This window comes from Haliotis rubra, unplaced genomic scaffold (assembly GCF_003918875.1).
Source record: "Haliotis rubra isolate DU_JTF1 unplaced genomic scaffold, ASM391887v1 Scf228, whole genome shotgun sequence".
In the NCBI taxonomy this organism is placed as follows: domain Eukaryota; kingdom Metazoa; phylum Mollusca; class Gastropoda; order Lepetellida; family Haliotidae; genus Haliotis; species Haliotis rubra.
The window spans coordinates 421,123-449,001 of record NW_025766314.1 but is presented as its reverse complement, the minus strand read 5'-3'; the positions used below and the strand labels follow the sequence as shown (position 1 = coordinate 449,001).

At 39.9% G+C, this 27,879-nt stretch overlaps 1 protein-coding gene and 1 long non-coding RNA gene across 2 annotated transcripts; one reads left to right on the top strand and one right to left on the bottom strand.

The window, feature by feature from the left end:
• The first annotated feature begins 4,792 nt into the window (after positions 1 to 4,792).
• Positions 4,793 to 14,906, top strand: LOC124277831. Its single transcript, XR_006898929.1, has 3 exons — positions 4,793 to 5,830; positions 6,179 to 8,021; positions 14,886 to 14,906. It is a non-coding gene; the product is annotated as an uncharacterized LOC124277831 (long non-coding RNA).
• Positions 14,581 to 27,621, bottom strand: LOC124277829 (deoxyribonuclease-1-like). Its single transcript, XM_046713542.1, has 9 exons — positions 27,572 to 27,621; positions 26,307 to 26,440; positions 24,177 to 24,259; positions 22,023 to 22,106; positions 20,722 to 20,822; positions 20,142 to 20,254; positions 19,545 to 19,702; positions 18,173 to 18,269; positions 14,581 to 14,691 (listed from the first exon to the last, which is right to left on the bottom strand). The coding sequence occupies exons 2-9, from the start codon at positions 26,436 to 26,438 to the stop codon at positions 14,638 to 14,640; spliced, it is 822 nt and encodes a 273-aa protein (XP_046569498.1). The 5' UTR covers positions 26,439 to 26,440; positions 27,572 to 27,621; the 3' UTR covers positions 14,581 to 14,637.
• Positions 27,622 to 27,879: the final 258 nt, after the last annotated feature.

Here is a 27,879-nt window from a genome sequence, read left to right as displayed (position 1 = left end):
CTTCGCATACACCTGTGTTCCTGTTTTAGGACATAAATTCTGCAAAAAAAACACAGAGTTGGTCTGATGTTTTGATTGTGATCAGTGTTTCATCGATTATTATATGTTTAGTAGTTTTCGAGTTAGATTGCAATTCATCGGTCCGCTTTTGAGCCAAACAGACTAGAAAAGGTGTTGATAACCATAAAATAGCATCTGTTAAGTGACCTTTCATTGACCCATTTATAATGAAAAATATAATGACTGATAAAAAAATGTTATGTGTAAAATATGCAAAAATGTTAAACCCTTTCATATTTTGATTGGTACTTCGATGTGATTTGCAAAAGCAACTAATGAACCAAGTCGGCCTGGTGTTTGTTTATCTCCGACAACTGAACAGGATTTGTGCCTTACAACACCCTGTGGAGACATATCCTTTCTTGGTCCAAGTGTTTTTCAGATGTTTGTTAAAACATCATGATAATGATATCTACCTTGACATATATGTGCAGTCCTTGTGTCCTGTGGAATGTTTTGATAATTATAAAATACATGCCGTTACGGTGCAAGATCAGGTTTTATTCAACAAAGTCATGATTGTCATTTTTCATCATGTCACATTGATAGAAACACGGTGATTATTACCATGACGTAACCGTTGATTTCATGATTGTTACCATGGTAACAAGTTTACTTTTTACCATATTGTCACATGGTCTTACTCGTATAAAAACACATTTGGACTTGTTAATGATATGCAAAAAAATCCACCCTATCTATGCTGTTTCTCTGTCTAAGTAGTCCCTTTCTTTGCTTTCGGTTCCCAAGCATATATAGGTCCTATTCTCGCGGTAAACACGTTTTCTGCCAAAATCGCCGATGCGCGACACTTAGCGGTTGTTTACATCACCAACTTGTAACTAGGAAGTGGCCCAAGTCTGTGAGTGATCAAAATCTTGCAGTGTCACGAATATTGGGGAGTTTATACCAACTTGGGACATATCATTACTTTTTCCGCCTTTCCCGGCAGGATTGCTCTTACATACACTCAATAACATTAATTCCTGGTAATACCGCGAGAATGGTAGAAGCCTCGTTTCGTCAATGGTGGATGGCATTGTTTATCACCGGGCTCACGAGTGGTAATTCACCTGATGGATGTAGCAGCTGATAGATGCAGATGTTAGAGGAGAAGGCCCTTCATTTAAAAACAACTATCATGAATACGATTAGAATTATTTTTTCAGCCGATATCCGTAAGTACCGCGAGAATAGGAAACGCCTTCCTACATGAATGGTTAGCAATCCTTGTACTCAAAGAAAGGGCGCTTAGATAGCATCACTGCTGAATATTTTAACTGCCATCATTTTGAGGCAGATTTGCCTCTAGATTTGTAACGTTTTTTCAACTCATATCAAGTGTGGAATCTCTCCAAGTGACTTCTTTAATGTTTGTGTCCATGAGGATGTTTATGAACATACTTCGTCTCGACCTTGTTACAATGAACTTGACATTTGGCAGCAGCATCTATGTGTGGTTCCTGTAACTGCATCCCATTTTAACTTCCTGGCATCAGAGTTACTGGCTTGATGATTATTATAATGGCACGGTTAAAATTTCTTCTTGGTGCCAAAGGGCACACTTTGAAATCATATTTTATTTTAAGAAATATATGTGCTCGGCACAACTAAATGGGAGTAATGATGGACAATAGAGTGTCACTTGCATGGTTAAGATCGTAATGGCATCTGTAAAATTAGTTCCAGGTGCCAAAGGGCACACTTTGAAATCATCCTTCGTTGTAAGAAAAATATATATGCTTGACACATGACAATAGATAGTCTTTGGTGTGATAATCATAACAGTTAAAGTAAGATCCTGGTGCCATCGGGCACACTTTCAAGTCATATTTCGTGTGAAGAAATATATTCCTTGCAACTAATGGGGCAGATAAATTCGCAATGAGGAACATTCCAAAGTGTGCTGTGTTAAATAAAATATAGTGATGGATTTGATAACAGAAAGTGTAAATCAATCTAAATTTGTTAAACTTTTTAAAAAAGAAATGCTTATTATCAAGCTCACTTGTGAAATATGATTTTAAAGATGGATCAGACATATTCTTATAGGTGCCAATTTATTGGTACAAATTAATTTATTGGTGATATCTCCATGGAAACACTATCAGTCTCATCAAAGCAATATCTCCCGTGGAAGCCAGGATGATCAAAATGGGATGAAGTACATATCCCATCACCATGACATCAGAACTAACCTGTTTTTTGTCTATGCAGCACTTTTTACAGTATGTGATCGAGAATTTTTCAAGATTTGATTACTATACAGAGCTGACTCGTCTGGTATGCAATGTGTATTGTTCCAATACACCTTTGTATTTTCTGTTGTAACGAAAATGCCTGAACTTTGACATTTGACCTTTGACCTTTGACATCCAGCAGATGGATTTGTTAGGGTTTTTACACTGTTTAGTGATTTTATTTGTTACCTTGGTAACGATGTAAGAACAATGTTGTTTAAGGATGTCTTTGGGTAAGATAAGTGTTAGATGTTTTGTGTTTGTTAAACCAAGGACGAAGGTCATTCACCAAATGCATTGAATTTTTGACTCATTAACATCCGAGATAAATATTTGTCAGTTTCCATTCATCAGTCAAATGAGATGTCCTTCTATTTCTAGAGAAAGCAATTACTACCATTGTCACAAAACAATATCAACTTGATCACTAATAACGGACGTTCCTTTGTAATTATTTTCGTGTTTAGGAAGATAAATCTCAACTAAATAAGGTAGGATATGAATAAGTTGTAAGACCTATTGTTCTGTGGGGTAGCCTAGTGGTTAAAGCGTTCGTTCGGTCGTCACATCAAAGACCCGGGTTCAATTCCCCACAAGGGTACAATGTGTGAAGCCCATTTCTGGTGTCCCCTGCCGTGATGTTGCTGGAATATTGCTAAAAGCGGAGTAAAACTAAACTCACTCACTCACTCACTCACTATTGTTCTGTGTGTTTCTCAAAGATTAGGAGATGCTGCTTGGCAATGCAGTGACTCCAGAAGTTCAATTGTGTCATGGTGTAGGTTAAGTGTTCATACTAATCCGGTTCAATTTCCACCATTTGCAAACCCAATTTTGATATGTTCTGCCATTTTAAATAAACTGATTTTAAGTAAACTGATATAATACCATCCTCACACTTATTACACACTCATTACACACAATTATTATGTTCATTCAGGCTTGCTGACTTGATTGACACATGTCATCAAATCCCAATTGTGTGGACAGATGCTCATGCTGTTGATCAATGGCTTGTCTGGTCCAGATTCAGTTATTTATAGACCATCGTCATATAGCTGGAATATTCAGCATCACTGACTTGGTTGACACGTAATCGTATTCCAAATACGTAGATCGATGTTCATGATGTCAATCACCAAATTGTCTGGTCCAGACTCGATTATTTACATATAGCTGGAATATAGCTGGAATATTCCTGAGTGCAGCTGAAAATAAACAAACAAATAATGTGTTCATATGAACCATCAATACGTAAACACAGCTGTAAACATAATTCCCATAATCTTGTTTATTGCATATCATGAAATCTAGGGGTGGGTATATCAGAGAATTTTCATATTGCGATGCGAAAGCATGTATTGCGATATGTATTGCAATATATTGCATGAAGTATTTTTAAACAAAAAACTACTTATAATCGAGTTACTTCTTGATTTATAGAGCAAAAACACAACAAAATCACTAGGCTTGATTAAGCTTTAATAACAACTTTTAATCATGATAAAATAAAAATGTGAATAATATTTGGCACAAATGAAACAAGGACAAATCCTAACATTTCCGAGTGTTACAAAGTTTTCCGAATGCAAGTCAAAATACCGGTTTTCGATCAGCGTATCGCAATACGTATGTTTTCATGTCTAAACTGGTAAATACCGGTAAACCGGTTATATTGCGCAGCCCTAATGAAGACCCTAACAACCGATATATATATGACACATTACAGATGCTTTAAAACAGATAAATTTGCTGAGACTGGCAACTTACATGATGCCGATAATTTGGATGTGACATGTTTGTAGTTGTAGCTAGTTGTACATAGATACCGATGCTATTTTCCTGTGTGATACTGATACGGCATTTGATGATCTCACCATGCATTACAGACTGGATTTGAGTGACCAGCACCCTCCAACACCCTGGGCCACACTTCTTTGTGTTTAATGGTTTACAGAGTTTATACCAATCCGGGGGGTGGGTGTTTAGCCTAGTGGTTAAAGCGTTGGCTCGTCATGCTGAAGAGCCGGGCTCGATTCCCCACATGGGTACAATGTGTCAAGCCCATTTCCTGCCGTGATATTGCTGGAATATTGCTAAAAGCAGCGTAAAACCATACTCACTCACACACGTACACCAATCCACCCTGATATAATAAAAAATTCCAACTCTGTCAATAACCAAATGGCTGGAAGATTAAAATATTCTATGCTGCTAAGTAGCTCTTTTCTTTTGGCATAAAGTTATTTCTGTCACGATAAAAGGAAGAATATAAGACCTACTTCAGGTTTTAAGAAAATCAGTTCTGTTTTGACAGTAATGTGTCTACTTCTCTCATTTTGCTGCCGTCATGGTCTATTGGATTGTACCCATGAAGGTCTGGGTTAGAATATTGATCTTCAGTAACCCATGCTTGTCGTAAGAGGCGATTAATGGGGTCGGGTGGTCAGGCTCGCTGACTTGGTGGACACAAGTCATCGGTTCCCAATTGCGAAGATCGATGTTCATGGTTGATCACTGGATTGTATGGTCCAGACTCGATTATTTACATACTGCCGCCATATAGCTGAAATAGTATTGAGTGCGGCGTAAAAAAAACCTCACTCACTATTGGATTGAGTGTCTGCTTAGAGAAGGGAAAGTCAGTGGTTTGAACCTTTCAGAGTAAATTCTAATCTTTATTTAGTGTTCTGGTTGGTTGGCTCCTCAGTCAAATCCATAAACCAGAAACACAAAACGTGTGGCCCAATACCCTTGTCTTTCTCGTACCCCCACCAGATATAGCTGTGGATCGTCACAAACCCATGTCTGCCACTTTGTGATAGCCTACACATTTCATTGTGTGGTAAACTAGTAGCTTCAATGCTTGTACCAATTTGAAAGAACTGTATTTTGGCAAGGAGTTGGCAACAGAGCATTGTACAAAGGGAAAATAAAGTTTCATGAGAACCAATTATGCAAATGCAGATAGTTTAGTAGGTCGTCTAATATGTCCTCTGCCTTTCGTTGCCTTCACAACATGACAGTGGTAACTGTTTATTGTACATTGGCAACAAGACAAGGTTAGTTTTTGGTATGTCAGTGATCTTAAATGATCATTAGAACAGGAAATATTGCTGAACAATTTGCCAGTTTTCATCCCGTATGTGGAGAACACGAGACATTATGTATAGGTTTGTCTTCATATTAATGAGAATTGGGAAAGCTTGTGCTATTACTTTTTAAACAATAAATATCCGGAACCATTTTGCCATTCAAAGTTTTATTGTAGGAGAGACTTCATCTCCATTTCTGTGGTCACCAAATCAGCAGATATGTTCTCTTGTATATATACAGTTTATTAGAGTGGGTGGCTAACTTAATGTTGGGCTAGTGTCTCAGTATGTAAGGACTTTGTCCGTGCAAGGAGCAGTTCAGCTAAGTGTAGAAGCCCTTATTGTAAGGACTATGTCCGTGCAAGGAGCAGTTCAGCTAAGTGTAGAAGCCCTTATTGTAAGGACTATGTCCGTGCAAGGAGCAGTTCAGCTAAGGTAGAAGCCCTTATTGTAAGGACTATGTCGTGCAAGGAGCAGTTCAGCTAAGTGTAGAAGCCCTTATTGTAAGGGACTATGTCTGTGCAAGGAGCAGTTCAGCTAAGCTGTAGAAGCCCTTATTGTAAGGACTATGTCTGTGCAAGGAGCAGTTCAGCTAAGCAGTTCAGCTAAGTGTAGAAGCCCTTATTGTAAGGACTATGTCCGTGCAAGGCTAAGAGCAGTTCATGCTGAGCAGTTCAATTTTAAGGGGCTATGTCCGTGCAAAGGAGCAGTTCAGCTAAGTGTAGAAGCCCTTTTGCAAGGACTATGTCTGTGCAAGGAACAGAGTGTAGCAGTTCAGCTAAGCGTAGAAGCCCTTATTGTAAGGACTATGTCCGTGCAAGGAGCAGTTCAGCTAAGTGTAGAAGCCCTTATTGTAAGGACTATGTCCAGTGCAAGGAGCAGTTCAGCTAAGCGTAGAAGCCCTTATTGCAAGGACCATCTCTCCATGAAGGGCTGCTAATTGTAGAAGCACACATGGGTAAATTGTAAGTAGTATATTATTAACATTTACATGATCATCTTGTGTAAGTAGAAGAGTTACATTGCCTTGGTGATGCCTCTGATTGTTGGAAGCCAAGACCAGTGCTGTGAATTCACCAAAATGATATTTAATTCGTTAGCATCATTTTGGTGAGTGTTTTCTGTCGCATCTCACTATCACAGTTCCAAAACTGCTTCAAACCAAATTCACTCACTGACTCACAATATGTATATATGCAGGGTCGTCACGATATGGCTGAGATATTGCCGATGTGACGTTAAATATTAACTCACTCACTCACTATATCTGCAGGAAAGGGCAGTGTACAGTCCATTTTAGGGTCTGCACTTTGTTCCTTATAAGTCTGAAGGAGAAGCAACAGTGAGAATTCAGTTTTTCTTACCATAAGTATTATTCTGTCATTTAACTATTGGCTGAGATCTTTATAATCATTCTTACTGTATTTTTTTAATTTTAATAGGTTATTTATGGATGTAAATGACTCGGGTTTGGCATCACCACAAATATGTTGAAATGGGCATTGAGTTTAGCATCAACACAATTACAGTGATTATAATTAATTTCTATGATATACTTGTTTTAGATTTCAAGATATATACCATTTATCAGGTATCTTGTCAATCATACTCATGTGATAAGAAATACTATGATGTATATTTCATCACAACCCAATTTTCTGTCATTCCAGTAAAACATTATGAATTATTCTTCTATTCTTAAGGGATGGTATGCATGAGATGCATTTGTTTTGTTTTATAATTTATCAGAAATTGAAATCAATAAAAGATTGTTCACTGGATATGCAGGATGTTCTGATGTGTTTCAAGAACAAATTGTTTGACTCTTTTCAAAGAAAACATTTTGTTTTTAAGCACTTACTGCAAAAATTATATATTGCTTAAAAGAAGTTACAGAACACTGATTTAATTTTAATATGACTGTAGTTAATCTATCATGACCATGACAGAATCGGGGCAGTGGGGTAGCCTAGTGGTTAAAGCGTTTGATCGTCACGACGAAGACCCGGGTTCAATTCCCCACATGGGTACAATGTGTGAAGCCCATTTCTGGTGTCCCCAGCCGTGATATTGCTGGAATATTGCTAAAAGCGGCGTAAAACCAAACTCACTCACTCATGACAGAATGTATACAGTCATATTTAAAGCATCAGGTTTTACAGCTTCCTTTGAGAACTATCCCTTTAAAAAATCTCAGACCCTGATTGGGCCCTTAAAGCCTCTAGAATTACCTCCCTTTAAGAGAATATCAGCTATGGCCTTGTATTTAAACAAGTCTGTTTAGTTGCCTTTGAGCTCTCAGTCCGTCCTATTGGGAAGTAATATTACATGTAGTAGTTTCTGGATAGGATAACTTGTTTATACTATTGTGTCTTTTCCAGTAAGTGATCCTCTGCCCAAGTGTCTCATCATTGACTTTAAGACATGTATTTCGAAGTGTCTTGCTATAATTTTCACTGTCTATACTTAATGTTGTTGTCATGTTTACTTACAAAATTCGTCTTTGCCCCTAAAATGTGTCTGTTTTCACAACACTGCATTGAACATCAGAAAGGTTATCCGATTAAAGTTATTGATGTTCAAGGGTCACTATTCCTCCACAAATCTGAAATAGCCATCTGAGTGAGTATGGTTTTACGCCGGTTTTAGCAATATTCCAGCAATATCACGGCGGGTGATGATGCCAGAAATGGACTTCACACCTATCTTTATGAGATGCTCATTGGGCACTTTATGACAATATTTTCAGTCTGTCTCATCCTAATGGGATGCATGTGGCAGTATAGCATTGCAAACGTTCCCCTTCTAGTGGGATGGTGGGGTACCCTGTGGTTAAGGTGTTCACTCATCATGCTGAGACCCGGGTTTGATTCCCCACATGGGTGCAATCTCTGAAAGCCATTTCTGGTGTCCTCCACTACGATTTTACTGGAATAACCCGTGAATGGTCCAGGTTAGAATTGATCTTCAGTAACCCATGCTTGTCGTAAGAGGCGACTAACGGGATCGGGTGATCATGCTCGTTGACTTGGTTGACACATGTCATCGGTTCCCAATTGCGCAGATCGATGCTCATGCTGTTGATCACTGGATTGTATGGTCCAGACTCGATTATTTACAAACAGCCGCCATATAGCTGGAATATTGCTGAGTGTGGCCTAAAACTAAACTCACTCACTCACTATTACTGGAATAGTGCTAAAGACCATAATCACTCACCATAATAAGATGTCTGAAATGCTTCCACCTTTCAGTCTGCAACAACACCATGTTGTATGGCAGTATATTCCTTAGAGCTTCTAGTCCAACTATCCTTATGTTGGTTTGCATCAAACTTTGGCTATAAATCATGTAACATTTATTACTTGTCAGAGTTACCAAGGTAGCTTTGATATATCAGTGTACTCAAGCTCATGATTTTAATAGTCCCGAATCAATGTGCTGGAAATCCTGATACGGTATTTACAAAATATTTATCACTTAGTCAGTGTATGAAATAAGGCCCTTCGGACCACCCCAGACGGGCTAGATTTCTGATGGACAGTCTACATTTTCAGCTTGCCAGCCCATGGTCTGGTAAATTTTTTAGATGTTTCATACACCTGAGTAAATTCACTTTATCTTGGTGTCTGGTCTGGTTAAATCCATTTTGGGCTGGTAACATTTTGAAGTTACCAGCCCTGATGTCTGGCTGGGTTTTTGGCTTATTTCATACACTGACTTAGTGCAGTCAGTAATATTTAAACCTCAATCATAATTATTGTCATTGCATTGACCATGTTGTTTTGTCTCAATATTTTCAGAGTTCATCTTCCGTAAGGTCTTTACAAGGCCATGTATTTTGTATTTTGACGTACAGAATATTCAACCCTAACTTGTCAGCTGTGAAATATCATGTTCCAGATGAGTACTCTTATTATTGACAGAAAACAAAATTACATCAAATTATTAAAGTATGGTCACAAAACTATACTGTATGTTAATTAGACTAACACTTTGTCACCGAATATGTAAAATTTTGATGCAAACAAATAACTCTATTTTAATTGACAAGAAGCCCCAGTGAACTCAGAGGACCTGAAGAAATCTAGACTTACTTTTCTTTTATTTTGCAGAAAGGGTTTGACAAAAGGGAAAATAATTTGGTTCAGGGACTGTCACAGTGTGAGACAGACTAAATGTGAAAGGTTGTTTTTCGTTGGAAGATTTTTATAGGCAAAAGCAGTGATACAATATATTCTTTTCATTCATCTAATTGTACAACAGGCAAAATTCCATTGGCATTAGTCATGGTATGTTTTAGCTAATTGCTGGGCCTTTTTGTGTGTTTGTCTCATAAGCCAGTTGAATGAAATTATAAGGTTATTACTGTTGACCCCAAACTTACCTGTATTTATCTGTATAAGTAATGTGTGAAGCCCATTTCTGGTGTCCCCTGTCGTTATATTGCTGGGGTATTGCTAAAAGTGGTGTAAAACTAAATTCACTCACTCACTCACTTTACAAGTAATGGTGGGGGGAATGTTGAGGCCTGTTGCTTTGCTGATTTCCAGTGTATACTGGGTTATTTTTGTTTTCTCTGTTGGGAGAGGGAAGCAAGCTTACTGGCAAACAAGGATAAGTTGAGCACCGACCGACAATTGACCCATATTAGCATGTAGGAGTGCCGCCCACTGGCGCTTGCCATTGTGAGCTAAGGGGCCCCATGTTGTCCGCGATCAAGTGTAGTGCGACTTGCTACACCAACATGAGAGTCTTATGAGCAAGGCGTGTGCAGCTACGCAAGTAATCAATTTCAACATCATGCTATGCACATGCACTAGCCTACATCTGCTCTACCTTTCACAAACCAAATAAGTTTGCCCATTGCCGTGCATCACCTTCTTCTCGTAAACATTTTCTGTGCACCGGTCCAACTTATCCTTGTTTTGCCAGTAGGGTTAAACACTTCATGACACAGAGTTTAGGCCGTTCTACATAATGTGTGAAGCTAAGCTTCAGTGGTTTTGTCCCTGTTTCTTCAAACACCCTCATCATGACCAGTTTCCTGTGTAAACCTTGGGGGACTCGCTGAGACAGGGGAGAAGATGCAAACGCACTTTTCACACATTAATTGTGCCTTGACCAAGAATGGAATTAGTCAATATAATGTCAAGTAACTTCATTTAAATTTAGTTTTAAATAAATCATTGAAATCGATACCTGTTTGACTGTTTAGTACTTTTCAGTTTGTTTGCAGAACTAATGTTTATAACATCTATCACCATGATGTCATCTATCACTAAATTATTCATCTGTTTACTTTGGAGAACAAATGTTCAGAAGAAGATATTCTGTAATCTTGTTGAGCTCAATACCATATGTACATTGGTCAGACTCAGATTTGTGTACATTTCAATTTTGCATGGAAATTGGAGATTTGAAAATGCATTGCTGATCTGTAGATGAATGAATTATGTTATGATTAGCAATAAAGTTTAATAGAAGGTGTTGAGTTTGTTGGTTTTTATTGCACTGTGGCTGACTGAATGTGGCCTGAGAGAAAAACATTGATTTTCATTGCACTGATATTGTTTGTTTGTTGTTTAATGCAGCTTTCAGCAATTATCCATAAATATTTGATTGTTTATTTTATGCAGAACTCAGGGATATTCCAGCTATATGGCAGCAATAAATAAATCGATTCTGGATGAAACAATCTAATGATTGACGTTATGAACATTGATCTACACGATTGTAATAGAATGACACGCAGAGACCAAGTCAGCAAACCTGACCACTCTATCTTGTCAGGCGCCTTTTAGGAAAAAGTATGGGTTGCTGAAGATCAATTCTAACCCAGATCTTCACTAAGTGGACAAGGAAGCCCACATCCCTTCGCGTGACCAGGAATACAAGGGAAGATAATAATGATAATAACTGTGCATTCATAAAGGCTAGACTCCATTCACAAGGTGAATGCTCACTATTATATGACTATTATTACCCGGATAACCCAACCTGCTAGTGAGGCGCTAGGTTATTAGTCACATGACATCCCACCAGGTACCCATATTCTGCTGGGTGAACAGAGGCAATTTGTAACAAACTCACTTGCCTGAAGTGAGACCCCATGAAGACAGTGTAGGCAGCCTTACAGCAGCAGTATCTAGACTAGCAGCTTAGTTTCTGATTATATATTATTTTGATAGTAACAAACAAATCCATCTAAATTAAAAAGGAGCCCAGGGAGACCGGAGATTCAGAAACTAGATGTGCTTCATTTCACAGGGGCGTGTCACGCTTAGAAACAGCGTTAGAAAGACATATAGGTATATAGACCCTACCCCTGGTACTATATAAAAGGATCCTTTTATATGGTACTAGGATAGGGTCTATATTCTATATGTCTTTCTAACACTGTTTCTAAGCGTGACAGCCCCTGTGCTATTCATATATAGGGCTTTAGCATTGCAGAGAGGGCTTGACAGTCCGGGAAATAATGTGGTTCAGGGACTGTGAGACAGACTACAGCAGTATGTGTAGGTTGGGCTTTATACAGAATAGAACCAAAAGCATGGATTCCTGAAGACCAGTTCTAACCTAGATCTTCATGGGTCTCATTGCACCAACTTTGTATACAGGAATGTGATTTTTAGTATTTGACCGAATAGCTACAGAAATCACACTAGGTTGTTCTGTGTATTTATGCATGAGATCATCAAACACAAAGTCATTTAATCACACAGTCATGCTTCTTAATGCGTTTATTAGTGTCATCAGTATACCACTGCAGTGTGGACCTCATAATAAATAAATAAATAAATAAATAGTTACCCATGTGAACAATTGGTCGTCAGAAACCAGGTCCAGGGCCCTGTTTCACAAAGCTCTCGTAAGCCTAAGATCTCGTAACTTTTCTCGTAGCATTCGCACCTCCTATACTGTAACAAAGACTAACGACAGTCGTAGCGCTACGAAAGCTTTGTGAAACAGGGCCCTCTAACACAAGCTTACGACAGTCTTAGCGCTACGATGGCTTTGCAGGAAACGAGCCTTGTTTGTCGTATTTTTTAAGTCGATGACATGTATCAACTAAGTCAGCGAGCCTGACCACCAGATTCCGTAAGTCGCCTCTTACGACAAGCTTTGTGTTAAATGCAAATTCTAACTTGTATGATAAGCGAACGTTTTAACTACGAACCTGCTCAATTCATGTGTAATTCAAATGAAACTCTCTCTCTGCTACTCTCTCAGTGTCTGGAATGAACTTGATCAACCGCCAATATGTTTGGTATTTGGCGTAAACCATAAATTGTGTTTAACTCTATCTATCGATAATTTCTGTTCACATTTCATAGCAAAATGAAAAGATAATATAATATGGAATAACCACGATCCCCAAACTATGTTTTGATTTATCTTATCATATGTTGATAATTCAGGCAAGAGCTGTTCCACATATTTGACACGATTTGGGTGCGACCTAGAGAACCAGGTGTCCCAAATTAGTCGGAAGGGCTGGAATGAAAGGTAGTTTTTCACAGAGCCTTGTCTTCTAGCAGGTGACTGCGTTGTATTACACACGTGTTCTGAATATCTTTACGAGATAAGTTTGGTTGTTTGAAACAGGTGTTGTGTAACCAGTTGGAAGTTATCCAACGAGTATTGTTTAACCAAACTAGGTTATTCAACGGTAGTGACGTCATAATGCCAAACTTTCTGTTCCCACCTCGATATTTTAAATTAACATCATATAAGCAATTTTTGACCAAAAATGCCAACCAAGCAAAACATAAGGTTTGTGGATATAGTATGACCAGAAATTATTGAGAATTTTAGGAATATGTTTAATTGGAGTGCTAGTATAAACAACCTTTGACCAGCTATCAAGTGCTTGGTTTCATTCAAGAGAGTCAACTCCGTTAATCCTTTTTCATTAGTTTGTGAAGAGTTATCCCCTTTGTTTACTTGCTAGCAGACGGCATTTTCAGTGATCCTCAGTATGGATGATTTAGAGAAGAGGAAGTTGATTTTAGAGTATTATAACAAGAACATCAGATCAGCTAAAGTGATTTCAAGCAGAACAGGCATCCCTTTGTCCACTGTTTATCGTGTTTTGGAAATATTGCAAATCGATATGGCATTGAGCACCAGGGAGGCACAGGTAAGCCCAGAAAATTGACTGTCGGTGACAGGAGGCGGCTTGGTATTCTTGTTTCTAAAACATCGAAGGAGTTTAGAAAACTTAAGGCTGGATATAATTGCTAGAGGAATTGGCTGTCTGTAAGGAGACAATTAGAACTGAGCTACATGCAATGGGTTGGCAGAAAAGTCGAGGAATTCCATCACCGATCATGAAAACCTGAACAAAAGGAGCGAAAGTTGAACTGGTGCTTACAGCATAGAAATTTTAACTGGGACAATGTGATTTTCTCAGATGAAAGTTCTGTGTGGCTGTTTCCTAATACACTGAAATTCTGGACCAAACAAACTGAAAAACCTTTGTATCAGCGCCCAAAGTACAGTCCGAAATTTAACGTGTGGGGTGGCATATCTGTGTTAGGGGCAACGCCCCTCTGTGTATTTGAAGGGAATATGAACAGTGAGCGCTACACAGATATTCTCGAGGGACATTTACTTCCATCTGTTCACGTGTTCTATGGAAATGTTTGGATTTTCCAGCAGGACAACGACCCAAAACATCGTTCAAAGCATTCACAGGCCTGGTTTCGGACCCAAAATATGACATTATTAGATTGGCCAAGCTATAGCCCTGACCTAAATCCAATAGAAAATGTTTGGGGACTTATGAAGGAACGTGTCAATAAGAAAAATCTGACAAATATTGCTGAAATGAAAGAAGAGGTGGTCCGATATTGGAACAGCATGGACCACGACTTTCTAACTTCTTTGATCAGTAGTATGCCCCGCCGCATTGAAGCCTGCATTGCTGCCCATGGTGACTTGACAAAATACTAACTGTTCACCTGTCTTTGAATCTGGAGTTATGTTCTGCTAATATTCACATTAATACGTGAGTAATGAGTGAAAAAAAATTACAATCTTTAAATTCTCAATAATTTCTGGTTGTACTGTAATTAAAATTCCTGGGATTAGTATTATTTTTTCCAGTTGGACCTAAGCATGTTACAAGGGTCCCACGGCTTGTGTTGCAGCAAGCTGTGTATAGAACTCTGAGGTTATTAAGAAGATGTTTTTTTATTTCATTTGTAGAAAACCTGGTCACACGATATCCTTGCTCAAGCTGATTTAAGCTTCATCTCGATCGGGTAATGGTCGCTGACGTCCCAAGCCTGAAACAAAACATATAGGTGAATGAGTGAGTGAGCCACGCGTTTGGCTTTACGCCGCTTTAACCAATATACCAGCAATATCACGGCGGGGACACACAAAATTTGGCTTCATACATTATACCCATGTGGAAAATCGAACCCGGGACTTTGGCGTGACGAGCGTTTAACCACTTTTAACCGCATATGAGTGAGAGGTGAGTGAGTGAGTATGGTTTGAAGACCAGCGGCGGGGACACTAACAATTTTAATCACACATTGTGAGGTATCGAACTTGAGCCCTTGGCCTGACTAACGAGTGTGGGTACACCAGCATTCCCAGGAAAATGTTTAGGATGAAAATGGGGTATTATTTTTAAGATATGGCGTTTATCTTTTGACCTATTTGAGATGAATCCAATGATATTGGTTTTCCTTGTGTAAGGGCTCCCGTTCCACAAAGCGATCGCTAAGGTGATCGTAACTCCCGTGCAACAACACAGACTTACGGCTGTGTCGTAGCGTTACGAACGATTTAGGCATAGGCAAACTGTAGCGCAAATGGGGTTGCGCAGTCTTCCTACATGCGAGCGCCCCTGTTTGCGCTACAGTTTGTGGAACCACTGGTTTATATATATTTTCGAAGCTCTTTAGCGCTAAGATAGTCGTAGGTTCATGTTAATGTATGGCACTTTACGGCTATCTTAGCGCTAAGAGTTCAAAAAACCAGGCCCAGGGCCCCATTTCACAAAGCTATCGTAGCGCTACGACCGTCGTAAGTCTATGTTAAAGTTTGGGATTTGCGACAGTCGTAGCGGTACGATAGCTTTTAGGGCTGTGCAATATTACCGGTAAACCGGTATATACCGGTACAGTATCTCGCGATACGATTATTGCTATATGACTCAGATTCTTTAATATATTGGGTCATTCAGAGTTAGCTCCCTTTGAATTATCTGCCCTTGATTTCGATAGCAACAAAATGTGCTCTAAAAGTGCCACAGTTAATGTACTTATATTTCTGTTGGTTTCATGTAACATTTTACAAGTGGAAGTGTCTTTATAAGTGGCACCAAAACTGCCAAATATTCTACCAAATGCTTTTTGTGGGTTACAATGGTTTCATATGTGACAGTTTGGAGGAATTAAGTGACCTCAAATGGACCAGTTTTGTTTTTGGACTTATTAGTAGGGCCTCTGGCTCTGAGTGACCATTTCACAATTGACATTATTTTGTTATTTTTGTTTGTTTCATAACAGGACATATGTCATCAAGTTATCATAAAGGCCTAAGTCTTATAAATTTTTTAGGACTGTATAATGACATTCTAGTCAAGGATCTTAGTTACTGGAGGTCACATGCGATTTTAAGCTTAAGTAGTTACCAAAATCATGTTTTGTTTCATTTTGCAATAGTTCATGTCAACACATGTTTATATTGAAGTTGGGGGCGGTGGGGTAGCCTAGTGGTTAAGGCGTTCGCTCGTCACGCCGAAAACCCGGGTTCGATTCCCCACATGGGCACAATGAGTTAAGTCCATTTCTGGTGTCCCCCGCCGTGAATTTGCTGGAATATTGCTAAAAGCGGCGTAAAACTACACTCACTCACTCACTCAATTATATTGACGTTGGAGTTGAATCTGAATGAATCACTGACATGCAGTAACAATAATTACTTACTGCACTGAAGAGATTTGACGTGCATTCTGTTGAAACAAACATCACTGGCCATGAACATCATGTTATACTATTACCTAGGGCTGGGACGGGTCCAAATGTTTATCCCGGGTACCCCACCCACTATTACCCCACCCTACCCGGATACCCATTATGTTAATTCCTGACATCAAATTTGTAGAAATGGCAACATATTCCTCAGCTTGGAGTTTTTCAATATATTAACCATGTATTATATTCAAAAGAGGTGACTGTAATTATGTCTAAATCTACAAAGACAATACAACATTTTAATCATGAAAGAATAACATATTACATTGTTTAATCTATTAGTCACATGATCATAACGGGTCCGGGTATTGAGACGGGTACCCGGGTGCAACTCATTACCCACCCGTCCCGGGTATCCGGGTTACCCGTCACAGCCCTACTATTACCTTCATTATTATGTTCGCAAAACTTTGTTGCAATACTTCAATTAAACATTCCATATTAAGACTCTATATCATTTTATTTATTTGTAAACCATCGGCATACAGCCATTACACAATGGGGACGGGGAGCGTGAAAGCATGGTGTAACAGCAACTAAGAAAATGATGTCGTACACAGAGGGCTATACTCATGAAAAAGTAAGGGAACCCTCATTTTAATCTACGACTGCAAAAATGGGAGATATATCGGAGTCAATCAATATTGATATGATAATAATGCATGTTTAGAGAGCGCATCACCATTTGCACTTCCGTTTGACCATAGTGGTTTGTACAGTAATCGCTCTAGAAAGATGATTGGTGTATGACGTGAAATTTGCATGTGTGCGATTTTCATTTTCATTTTCAAAAACAAAAAAAAACAAAAAAAAACACTAACGACCGTGTGATGCAAGATGATTGTCAAAATTAATGGTCTACAGTGATTTATCGATCTTCTTGAAAACTGTTTAAATCAAGAATGACTCCCCCCATACAGGTGTATGGGGCAACTGTGCCCTAATAGCTTTGTGAAACGGTCCCGTGGTTCGTTAGTAAAACTATCAGCATGTTGACACTTAAGAGACGTCAGAAACATGTCTGTGAAATACAAACTGCTCCATTGCATTGGACCATCCAGTTTCGAGGGTAGTATAATTTTCAGTATCAGGGATTAACACGGGACGCTGGTGCTGCTTACGACACTCGGGTACTTTAACACGGGACGCTGCCATGCTTTACCCATATATCTTCTTCTTAAGTAACCCAAACTCCAACAACCCCTGAGATGGCATTTTCGTCACATTATTCAGCCTGACTTATCGTTTTGATTTGTTAAAACATTTCAGACCACGATCATCTATCGGAAGTTTTATACCGGTCAGTGACTGACTTCATTATCGATCAATTCCGTAGCCCATTTTAGACAGGCGCTTTTCTGTCTCTATTCCCCGAATTCAAACCACTGCAATGAAAAGTGTACACTGGAAGAAAGAAAGAAGCTGCCATTTTGATAGCCACTTTGTACACTTTGTACATAATTTCGAAGGTTTTTTTAAATGTATTTTGAACCTAACAGCAGAACTGCCCTGAAGTTAAACCCAGCAAGGACCTGGCCATTAATATTTTAGGTTGATAGTTACGTTCGATATTAGTTAAGTCATACCTGGAAATATATATATATATATATATACATTCGTGAAAGAAGAAGCAAAACACCTTTTTTATCCACAAGACATTATTTTTGTCCAGTTAACGATATATTTTGGGGTTAACCCCAAGGACAAATAATTTTCCCAGTTTTTTCAGGAACAGAATATTATTGTTAAATAATCCAGATCCTTATTTCAGTATTACCTGAGTAAATGTAAGACGGAGGGCGGTCTCAAAGTTGTACACGGTGGCGCTCCCTGGGACGACGGCCGCCTGGAACGCTGACCCAGCAACCACGAACCTGGACAGAAGACACTCACTCACAGACAGATCACAAGAAGACACATATTCAGCGATTAAAGATATACCTTACTTGGACGATATTGTCTATTCAACAAAGTCCGAGTCAATATAAATATTTAGTCGTGTTTATCCAACGGATACAGGCAGAAACTATGAAATGGTAAGCTATGCATGTTTAAAAGACAAGCTCCCAACCTATCATAAGCACTGCCTGTCTATCGTGTGTATTGCTGTCCCTCCTATCTAATGTATAAGCACGTTTGCACTATCGACCATCCTTCATTAGCACAGTGTCCCGCCTAAGTCACACGTTTGCTGTACAGCCTTACTTCTATCATAAGCACCATTGATTCACTGCTTACGGTCCACAAGCACAGTTGGTGCACCGCCTACCTGTCACATCACATCTCTGGACCGCTTACCTATCATAAGCACAGTTGGTTTTCCGCCTACCTATCACGAGCAGTGTGGTGTACCACCTACCTATCACGAGCAGTGGGGTGTACCACCTACCTATCATAAGCACAGTTGGTGCACCATCCACCTATCATAAGCACAGTTGGTGTACCACCTACCTATCATAAGCACACTTGGTGTACCACCTACCTATCATAAGCACAGTTGGTGTACCACCTACCTATCATATAAGCACAATATCATTGGTGTACCACCCACCTATCATAAGCACAGTTGATGTACCGCCCTACCCGTCATAAGCACAGTTGGTTAACGCCTACCTATCATAAGCACACTTTGGTGTACCACCCACCTATCATAAGCACAGTTGATGTACCGCCATAGCTGATCATTACCGCCTACCTATCATAAGCACAGTTGGTTACCGCCCGTCATAAGCACAGTTGGTTACCGCCTACCTGTCATAAGCACAGTTGATGTACCGCCTACCTATCATAAGCACAGTTGGTGCACCACCTACCTATCATAAGCACAGTTGGTGTACCACCTACCTATCATAAGCACAGTTGGTGCACCATCTACCTATCATAAGCACAGTTGGTGCACCACCACCTATCATAAGCACAGTTAGTGTACCACCCCACCTATCATAAGCACAGTTGGTGTACTGCCTACCTGTCATAAGCACAGTTGGTTACCGCCTACCTATCATAAGCACAGTTGGTTACCGCCTACCTATCATAAGCACAGTTGGTTACCGCCTACCTGTCATAAGCACAGTTGGTTACCGCCTACCTATCATAAGCACAGTTGGTTACCGCCTACCTATCATAAGCACAGTTGGTGTACCGCCTACCTATCATAAGCACAGTTGGTGTGGTGACTGGCGGTGGTATCTACAGCGCTGGACAGCAACCACTGGAACCTGTGGTCCTTGTAGAGGGGGTTGTGCAGCAGGGCCGTCGCTGACAGGTAGCTGCAGTCGGCGTTAAAGTCGCCATCGAACATTACATTCTGGAAACAAGAGATGTACAGGTGTCAAACCACTTCATCAGTAAGAGCAAGCTCCGACACAGACACAGCTCCCCATTTACGATAGTCTAGTGGTTTAAGAGCTAGGTTGTCATGCCTCGGGTCTGGGTTCGACTCCCAACATGGGTACATGTGAAGCCCTCTTCCGGGGTTATTGCTAAAACCAACGAATGAGCGAGCGAGCGAAACGACCAACCAAGCTATAAAGTTATCAATTACGAATATGATTTATTTATCATGCTCCCGATGATAAAAACAATAAAAATATATATCATTTGTATGTTACGTTTATACCAGGAAACATATCCTACTGTCAGTACTAGACTTTACAAACGTTATGTTTATCTCGACTCGGGTTTACTCGAAATTATTTGCGTGAACATCGCGCGACGGAGAGTTTAACGTAAGCACTGTTGCCAACCATGTTGTTGTAGTGGCTGGAGATGTCAGTGTAGACGTCCTCGAGGTGGCCGATCTCGGGGTTCGCCTGGTCTGGCTTCAGATGACAGGCAGCGATTACAAAGTCAGAGAGTTCTGGTGAAGAAAGTACGGAAGTCCATCAGGACCATGCATTGCAGGAGTGGTGGGGTAGCCTAGTGTTCGCTCGTCACGCTAAAGACCCAGGTTCGATTCCTCACATGGGTACAATGTGTGAATTCCATTTATGTGTCCCCCGCCGTAATATTGATGGAATATTGCTAAAAGCGGCGTAAAACCAAACGCACTCACTTACCCACGCCCTTGCATGTGAATTTGGACATCACGTCGGATTTGAAAATACATTTCTGGCTCTAATGGGTTTCCGTAGACACTGTTGCCAATAGAACTTGAATTTTCATAATTAAATTTTAGTTAATTTTTGGTTCAAGTTGATTTCAGTAGGAAAGCCTAACAGATTGAGATAGTGGTTGAACACCTTTTGGCCATCATATAGGGCCTGTCAATATTCGTTTAGCGTATATAATAATGTGACGTCATGCATGTGTCGATGAAATGCTTACGTGACGACGGTGCATGGAACAACGCGGAGAACGGTTCCCTCTCGAACCAGTCATGTACGTCGTGGTATTGGTAGGTCCCCCGGATCTGAACCTTGTCTGTCCTGGTGAAGAATGACACCACGATAAGCACATCATCATAAAGGGCGGGACGGTGGGGTAGCCTAGTGATTAAAGTGTTCGCTCGTCACGACGAAGACAAGGGTTCGATTCCCTACATGGGTACAACGTGTGAAGGTCATTTCTGGTGTCCCCCGCGCGATATTGCTGGAATATTGCAAAATGAGCCGTGAGTTTAAGGTCGCTCTAAAGGAAACAGAAATTTTCCAAATATACCAAAGTTCACTGTTTAGGTCGCTCTAAACAAATTTTCCGAAGAAACTGCAAGTCTCAGGGTGAGTGTGATTGAGTATAGTTTTACGCCGCACTCAGCAATATTCCAGCCATATGGGATCCGGCTTAGAATTGATCTTCAGTAACCCATGCTTGTTGTAAGAGGCGACTGACGGGATCGGGTGGTCAGGCTCGCTGACTTGGTTGACATATGTCATCGTATCCCAATTGCGTAGATCGATGCTCATGCTGTTGATCACTGGATTGTCTGGTCCAGACTCGATTATTTACAAACCGCCGCCATATAGTTGGAATACTGCTGAGTACGTCGTAAAACTAAACTCACTCACTCACTGTAATAACAAATCGCGTTTCACCTCTAATTGTAGATTCAAGTATAACAAACAACTCCAACTCCTTCGAATATGGAATGTATTTCGCGATGTCCGTTGTTCGAGAGCAGAGAAAAACATATGGTACTGTCTTTTAAAAGTAGAACGTCAAGGATTTGGAAAAAAGCTATATATTGATACCATTCTTGATAATAAATGTCTGCAACGCCGTTTAAAATTCTCAAAGAAACGTTCTTGTTACAACAACATCTTGTGCTATCCATGCATAGCCGAAACCGTATCTAAATGATAACTTTCTCACTTGTTTTTCACCAGTTCTCATCCCCATTATCATCAGACTAGTCTTCGTAACATTTCATAACATTTCCTTGTATATCTATGTGGCGGTTGACGTAAAATCGTAAATTGCATTTTTTTCCCTAATTTCTTTACACATGTTGTACTGTTGGCCTCATGGCCATCTACACATAATAAATTATGATGATGATGATGATGATGATGATGATGATGATGATGATGATGATGATGATGATGATGATTAAAAAGCATGGTTTTCCTTTTCTAAATCTTACATAAGCCTGCAAACAATAAAGTAAACCAAACGGTGGCAGGTCTTACCTGTATACAAAGGCGTAATACTCCTTGTACGAAGTCCTCCCAGTCTTGACGCTCTTTATCATGGCGTAGGGCCCACCTCCGTTGCTGAAGACACGGCACACGACACATGCATTACACGAGTGAGTGAGTTAAACATTTAATAGGCATATCGTGACGAGAATTTGAATGTAAATACTTAATATATTAGGAATAAGAAATCGGTCATCGATGGACAGTAGAATTACTAGATTAAAACTAATAATAAATTTAATAATAATAAATTTATATAGCGCCGAAAATCCATCTAGAAGGTTCTCTGTGGCGCTGTACACAAGTGAGAGTTATTGAAAGGCTTGCAGAAACAGATTTGAACTTTGTTGTGGTCATAGGTATTCTGAGTGATAGTGGAAGACTGTTCCAAAGATGGCGAGCTGCGATGGAGAACGCTCTATCACTCATTCCTGTTTTACTGAATTGAGAGAAGGAACTGGTCGCCAGAGCGAAGGCATCGCCTGGGTTTGTGGGGAGTGACAAGGTCCTTGAGATAGGAACAGGAATTGTCGTCAAAGATGCAGTATGGGTGAGGAGGAGAATCTTGAAGCTCATGCGTTGTTTGATAGGAAGCCAGTGGAAAGATTTGAGAACTGAGGAGATATGGTCAGATTGTTTCGTTCTTGAGATTAGCCGTGCTGCTGCATTTTCAATTCTCTGTGCTTTTGACATGAGTGAGGCTGAGATGTTGAAACAGAGAGCGTCGGAGTAGTCAAGAGGTGAGGTGACGAGAGTTTGCGTCATGAGTTTAGTTGTGGCTGTGTCCAGGAGACATCGTACTTTGCTGATGTTGCGAATTTGGAAGAAACAGGCCTTTGAGAGTTGGTTAACGTGCTGTTCCATGGACATGCAGCTCTGGAATGGTACCCCTAGGTTTCTGGCAGTGGCTGACACCGGTACTTTAGAGTCGCCAATTCTTACACAGGGTGATAGTTGGAGCTTTTGAAGCTGTTTGTTTGATCCGAGAGTTAAAAATTCGGTATTGCTGTCGTTCAGCTGAAGGTAGTTAAGAGCCACCCATGCTCTTATATCGGCAATGCAAGCTTCCAGTTGTAGGACACCATGGTGGGCAGGTACTGGTTCGATTGACGAGTATAGTTAGTTGTCATCCGCGTACAAGTGGAATTGGATGCCATGACTTCTTATGATGTCCCCATTCGGCAGAATGTAGACACTGAAAAGGAGTGGTCCCAGAACACATCTTTGAGGTACTCCAACAGACAGAGAAGTTGTATTTGGAGCTGCAGAACCAACATACTGTGTTCGATCTTGAAGATGACTCTTGATCCTTGAGAGTGCTGATTCAGTGATTATCACAGGTATAAGTTATAACTAGTTGATTGCATTTAAAACAATAAAATAATAAACAACAACTCATTATAAAAATGACCTATAAATCACCAGCAGCTGAAGGTACATCAGCATACTAGGGACCATGGGGACTTACAGTACTTTTGCTACCTGCATGGACCCTAGCTGGATTTACACCATGCACTTCAGCCGTTGTCAGTTGCTGAGTCTTACAGAAGATGGTCTCATATTGGGATTTCAAAATTGTTGTTTGCAAAGATCGTCTGGCAAAGATCTTAACGTGCTTCGGAAACGTGTCTGGAAATACGATCTGAACACGATATGTCAGGTAGCCTAATACGATCTATTATGAAAACGATCTGAACATTCATTAAGATATGTCAGGTAGCCTAATACGATCTGAACATTCTGGAAATACGATCTGAACATTCATTAAGAAAGGTAACCTAATACGATTCATTCTTGAAATACGATCACATTCTTGAAAAACATATTTTGTTATGCGGCATTGCGACAGACCCTAATAGCGCCTACAGGATAAAAGACGAGAACGTAGAGAGGTGCCTTGTGCCATTTGATATAAGTCATCTGAGAGTTGCACATGACATCATATCACTTCATCCTGAACGCCAGACAAATTAGCCCAAATAAAGTTATAGTATGCATTTCAAAAATATGTAAGCGATAACTTGGGTTGAACAGATGATCACAAGACGCTTCCCTGTAGATGCATACATGCCTTATGTTCTGGCGGAACACTATGTTATGAACTGTTGATGGAGGTTAATGTCGTTTAGAAAACTGAGCCAGTACCTGTTCATTGACCTGACGACGTCGGCAAGGCCGTATTCGTCCATGACCTCCTCGACACTGATGATGTCATATCGACTCAATATCTGAAAAAATAACAAAACGAGATTATAGCTGCATACTGACTGACACAACCTTCGAAATGTCCATGGTCGTTCACCACCCTGGTTCGTGATTAGTTAATGCTGCATTACAAGCGAAAAAGGTTGTTTATGGTATATTTTAATCTATGCATATTTTAAAGCCGTTACCATTTGATGCATTTTTTCAAGATTTTCGATTCTAAAGTAATACCTATATTACTATGTGGGTCTGACGTTTGGGGTTTTGGTAACATAAATGAGATTGAAGCTGTTCATCTAGAAGTATGTGAGTGAGTGAGTTTAGTTTTACGCCGCTTTTAGCAATATTCCAGCAATATCACGGCGGGGACACCAGAAATGGGCTTAACACATTGTACCCACGTGGGGAATCGAACCGGGTCTTCGGCGTGACGCTAGAAGTATGTGAACGTTTATTAGGTGTAAAAAGGAATTCTCCAAATCATATATGTTGTATATGGGGAATGTGGACGTCACCCCTTCAGTATCCTTATTCATAAAAGAATCATTAAATTCTGGGTACGAATCTCTGCAAGAGAAACAGATATGTAAAGTTAGCATAAGCATATGATATGTTATTAAAATTAGCAGATGCTGGTAAAATAAACTGGGTATGTGATGTTAAACATCTGATTTATTCTTTAGGTTATGGATATATTTGGGAACAACAGTCTATTATCAACAGACAAAACTTATTTTCAGAATTTGATTCTAGATTTACAATTTTGCTATGAGCAAAATTGGCACTCTTATATATGTGAAACTCATAAAACAAACTTCTATGCTCTTTTTAAGCCTAGTTTCGGGCGAGAATTGTATCTAAGTTGTGTACAAATAAACAAGTTTAGGATAACTATAGCAAGATTTAGATGTGGATCTCATAACCTTACGATTGAAACTGGTAGATACAATAAAGAGCAGGGCCTCCTTTCACGGAGCAACCTTTACTAAGGTTAACCTTAACTCCCATTCTTTAACATTGCACTAAGGTAACCTTAGTAACTTACAATCACCTTAGTGCTTTGTGATAGGAAACCAAGCCTAATAAGAGAATGTGTGAATATTGTAACAGACAATGTATTGAAAATGAATACCATTATTTATTAGCGTGTGATTATTATAATGACTCAAGGATTAGACATATTGCAGAACAGTTTTACAAGTATCCATCTTTACATAAATTTAATATGTTAATGTCATCAGCAAATATTGAAGATATTAGAAATACTGCTATGTATATTTACTATGCAAATGTGAAACGTTTCTCTGCCTCCTGTAATCTCATCTATAGTTATCTGTTATACATCCCCCAAGGGAAATCCTGTAACTATTGTTGTAATTATGGGCCTATGGCCTACATTACAGTATAGCATAGCATAGCTAGTATGTTCTGTAGACAGCGAAGCGGCCTTAAATTACACTGACTCACTTACTCCTATGGTTGGTTGGTTTGTTGTTTAACGCTGCACTCAGCAATATTCCAGCTATATGGCGGCGGTCTGTAAATAATCGAATCTGGACCAGACAATTCAGTGATCAACAGCATGAGCATCGATTTGCGCAATTGGGAACCGATGACATGTGTTAAGCAAGTCAGCGAGCCTGACCACCCGATCCCGTTAGTCGTTACGACAAGCATTGGTTACTGAAGATCAATATTCTAACCCGGACCTTCAAGGGTATCCAATAGAAAAGAGTGATTGTCTGGAGAGCGTAAAGCTGGTGGTTCGATTCCCCGGGCACGTCATACCAAACGACGGTACATGTTGTCGCCCTGCCTGCCACATTGCATGTGTGATGTCCCGCACTGTCAAACTAATGGAATATTGCTGGAGCCTAGATAACTCCAAAGTGACCCCAAAGTGCATGTCATGTACAAAATCAATTACCACCACCCCCACCCCACCCTAATTTTTAAGCATTATATTTCAATATTACACACTCACATCTCAAAATCATCATCACCCCTAGCCATAAATTACACTGAACGGTCCCAAAGTTTCAGTGTCAACCTTTCCGGTGTATACCTTACCTGTGTGAGATGCTGCAGTCTGCCTGCGTGGCTTTTTAGGGTGTTCTCACTCAGCCTCTTGATGTTGAAGGCGGCGATGTTGAGAGCTTCAGCCACCGACAAACCCAACAGCATACACACGATGATTTTCATGACTGCAAAACGTATTTTGTTAAATGTATAGGGTGGGAGAGCCAAATGACGGAAGCATTCACTCGTCACGCGGAATGCCCGGGTTCGATGCCCAATTTGTGCACAGAATGGGCCCATTTCTTGAAGTTTGAAGTGAGTGAGTGAGTTTAGTTTTACGCCGCTTTTTGTCAATTTTCCAGCAATATCACGGCGGATTACACAAGGAATCGGCTTCACATATAAAAGGTTGAATATTGCTAAAACTAAATATATAATATCGATGTCTGGAAATGTGGTATATTTATGTATAGTAAAAAAAAATAACTGTTTGGTAGACATGCTGTATTTACCTTGTAGTGACCAAACGAATCAGCACTATACACTATTGTTAGAAGTGTATCATACTGTCTCTTCCATTGAAGACCCGTGAAGATCCGGGTTAAGAATTGATCTTCAGTAACCCATGCTTGTCGCAAGAGGCCACTAACGGGATCAGGTGGTCAGGCTCGCTGACTTGGTTGACACATGGCATCGTATCCCAATCGCGTAGATCGATGCTCATGCTGTTGATCACTGGATTGACTGGTCCAGACTCGATTATTTACAAACTGCCGCCATATAGCTGGAATATTGCTGAGTGCGGCGTAAAACTAAACTCACTCACTCACTCACTCACTCTGAAAGATCGCCCTGTCTTATGTACTAAACATTCACTCACTCAGAAGCTTACATTTCCAGTAAAGATAGATTTAGCACTTTGCTTATTCTATTTCTAAATGCGCTGGACAAACTTTTCTCATGTTTAACCAAAATAACGAATCGGTTGGTCACGCCGAATGTTCCGAAAAACAATGTGGTTCCAAAAAGATTGTTTGCCGTCAGTCGCTGATTAAAGATAATAATGACTCAAATACAATTATGTTTTAAATAGTAGTGTCTCAAATAATAATCTGTTTTAAAAATAATCTGTCTAAAACAATAATGTGTTTCAAATAATAATATAAGTATGTCTCACATAATAAGCAAATTTACCCACCGTTAATATTAAAGGTCTATTCAGATCAAAGTCTACCTTTTCTGCAAGGTATAAAAGGCAAGGTATGGTACGTACAAAATGAAATTATATAGCACTGTAGGACAGTGGGTTTCTTTACCTGTGACTAGGGCACCTTGTTCCTACTGTTTTCGTGTCAGAATTACCAGGCTTGTGTCTTATCTTATCTCGACCTTCAGAGGTAGGTAGGATGTATTGGACATGAGTGTGATGTGAGTGAATGAATGATTTCAACACGAGCCAGCAAGAAGAGCTAAGAAAGTTTTGTTTAAAGTCGCATCGTATAGTATGCTAGTTGTGTCGTAGGGTTACATTTGAGTGTGAGAGGAAAGTGACGGGGTGTGAGTGAGCGAGTTGAGTTTTACACCCACTGTGCGAAATAGCCACTGGCCCGCTAGCCCGTGGCTA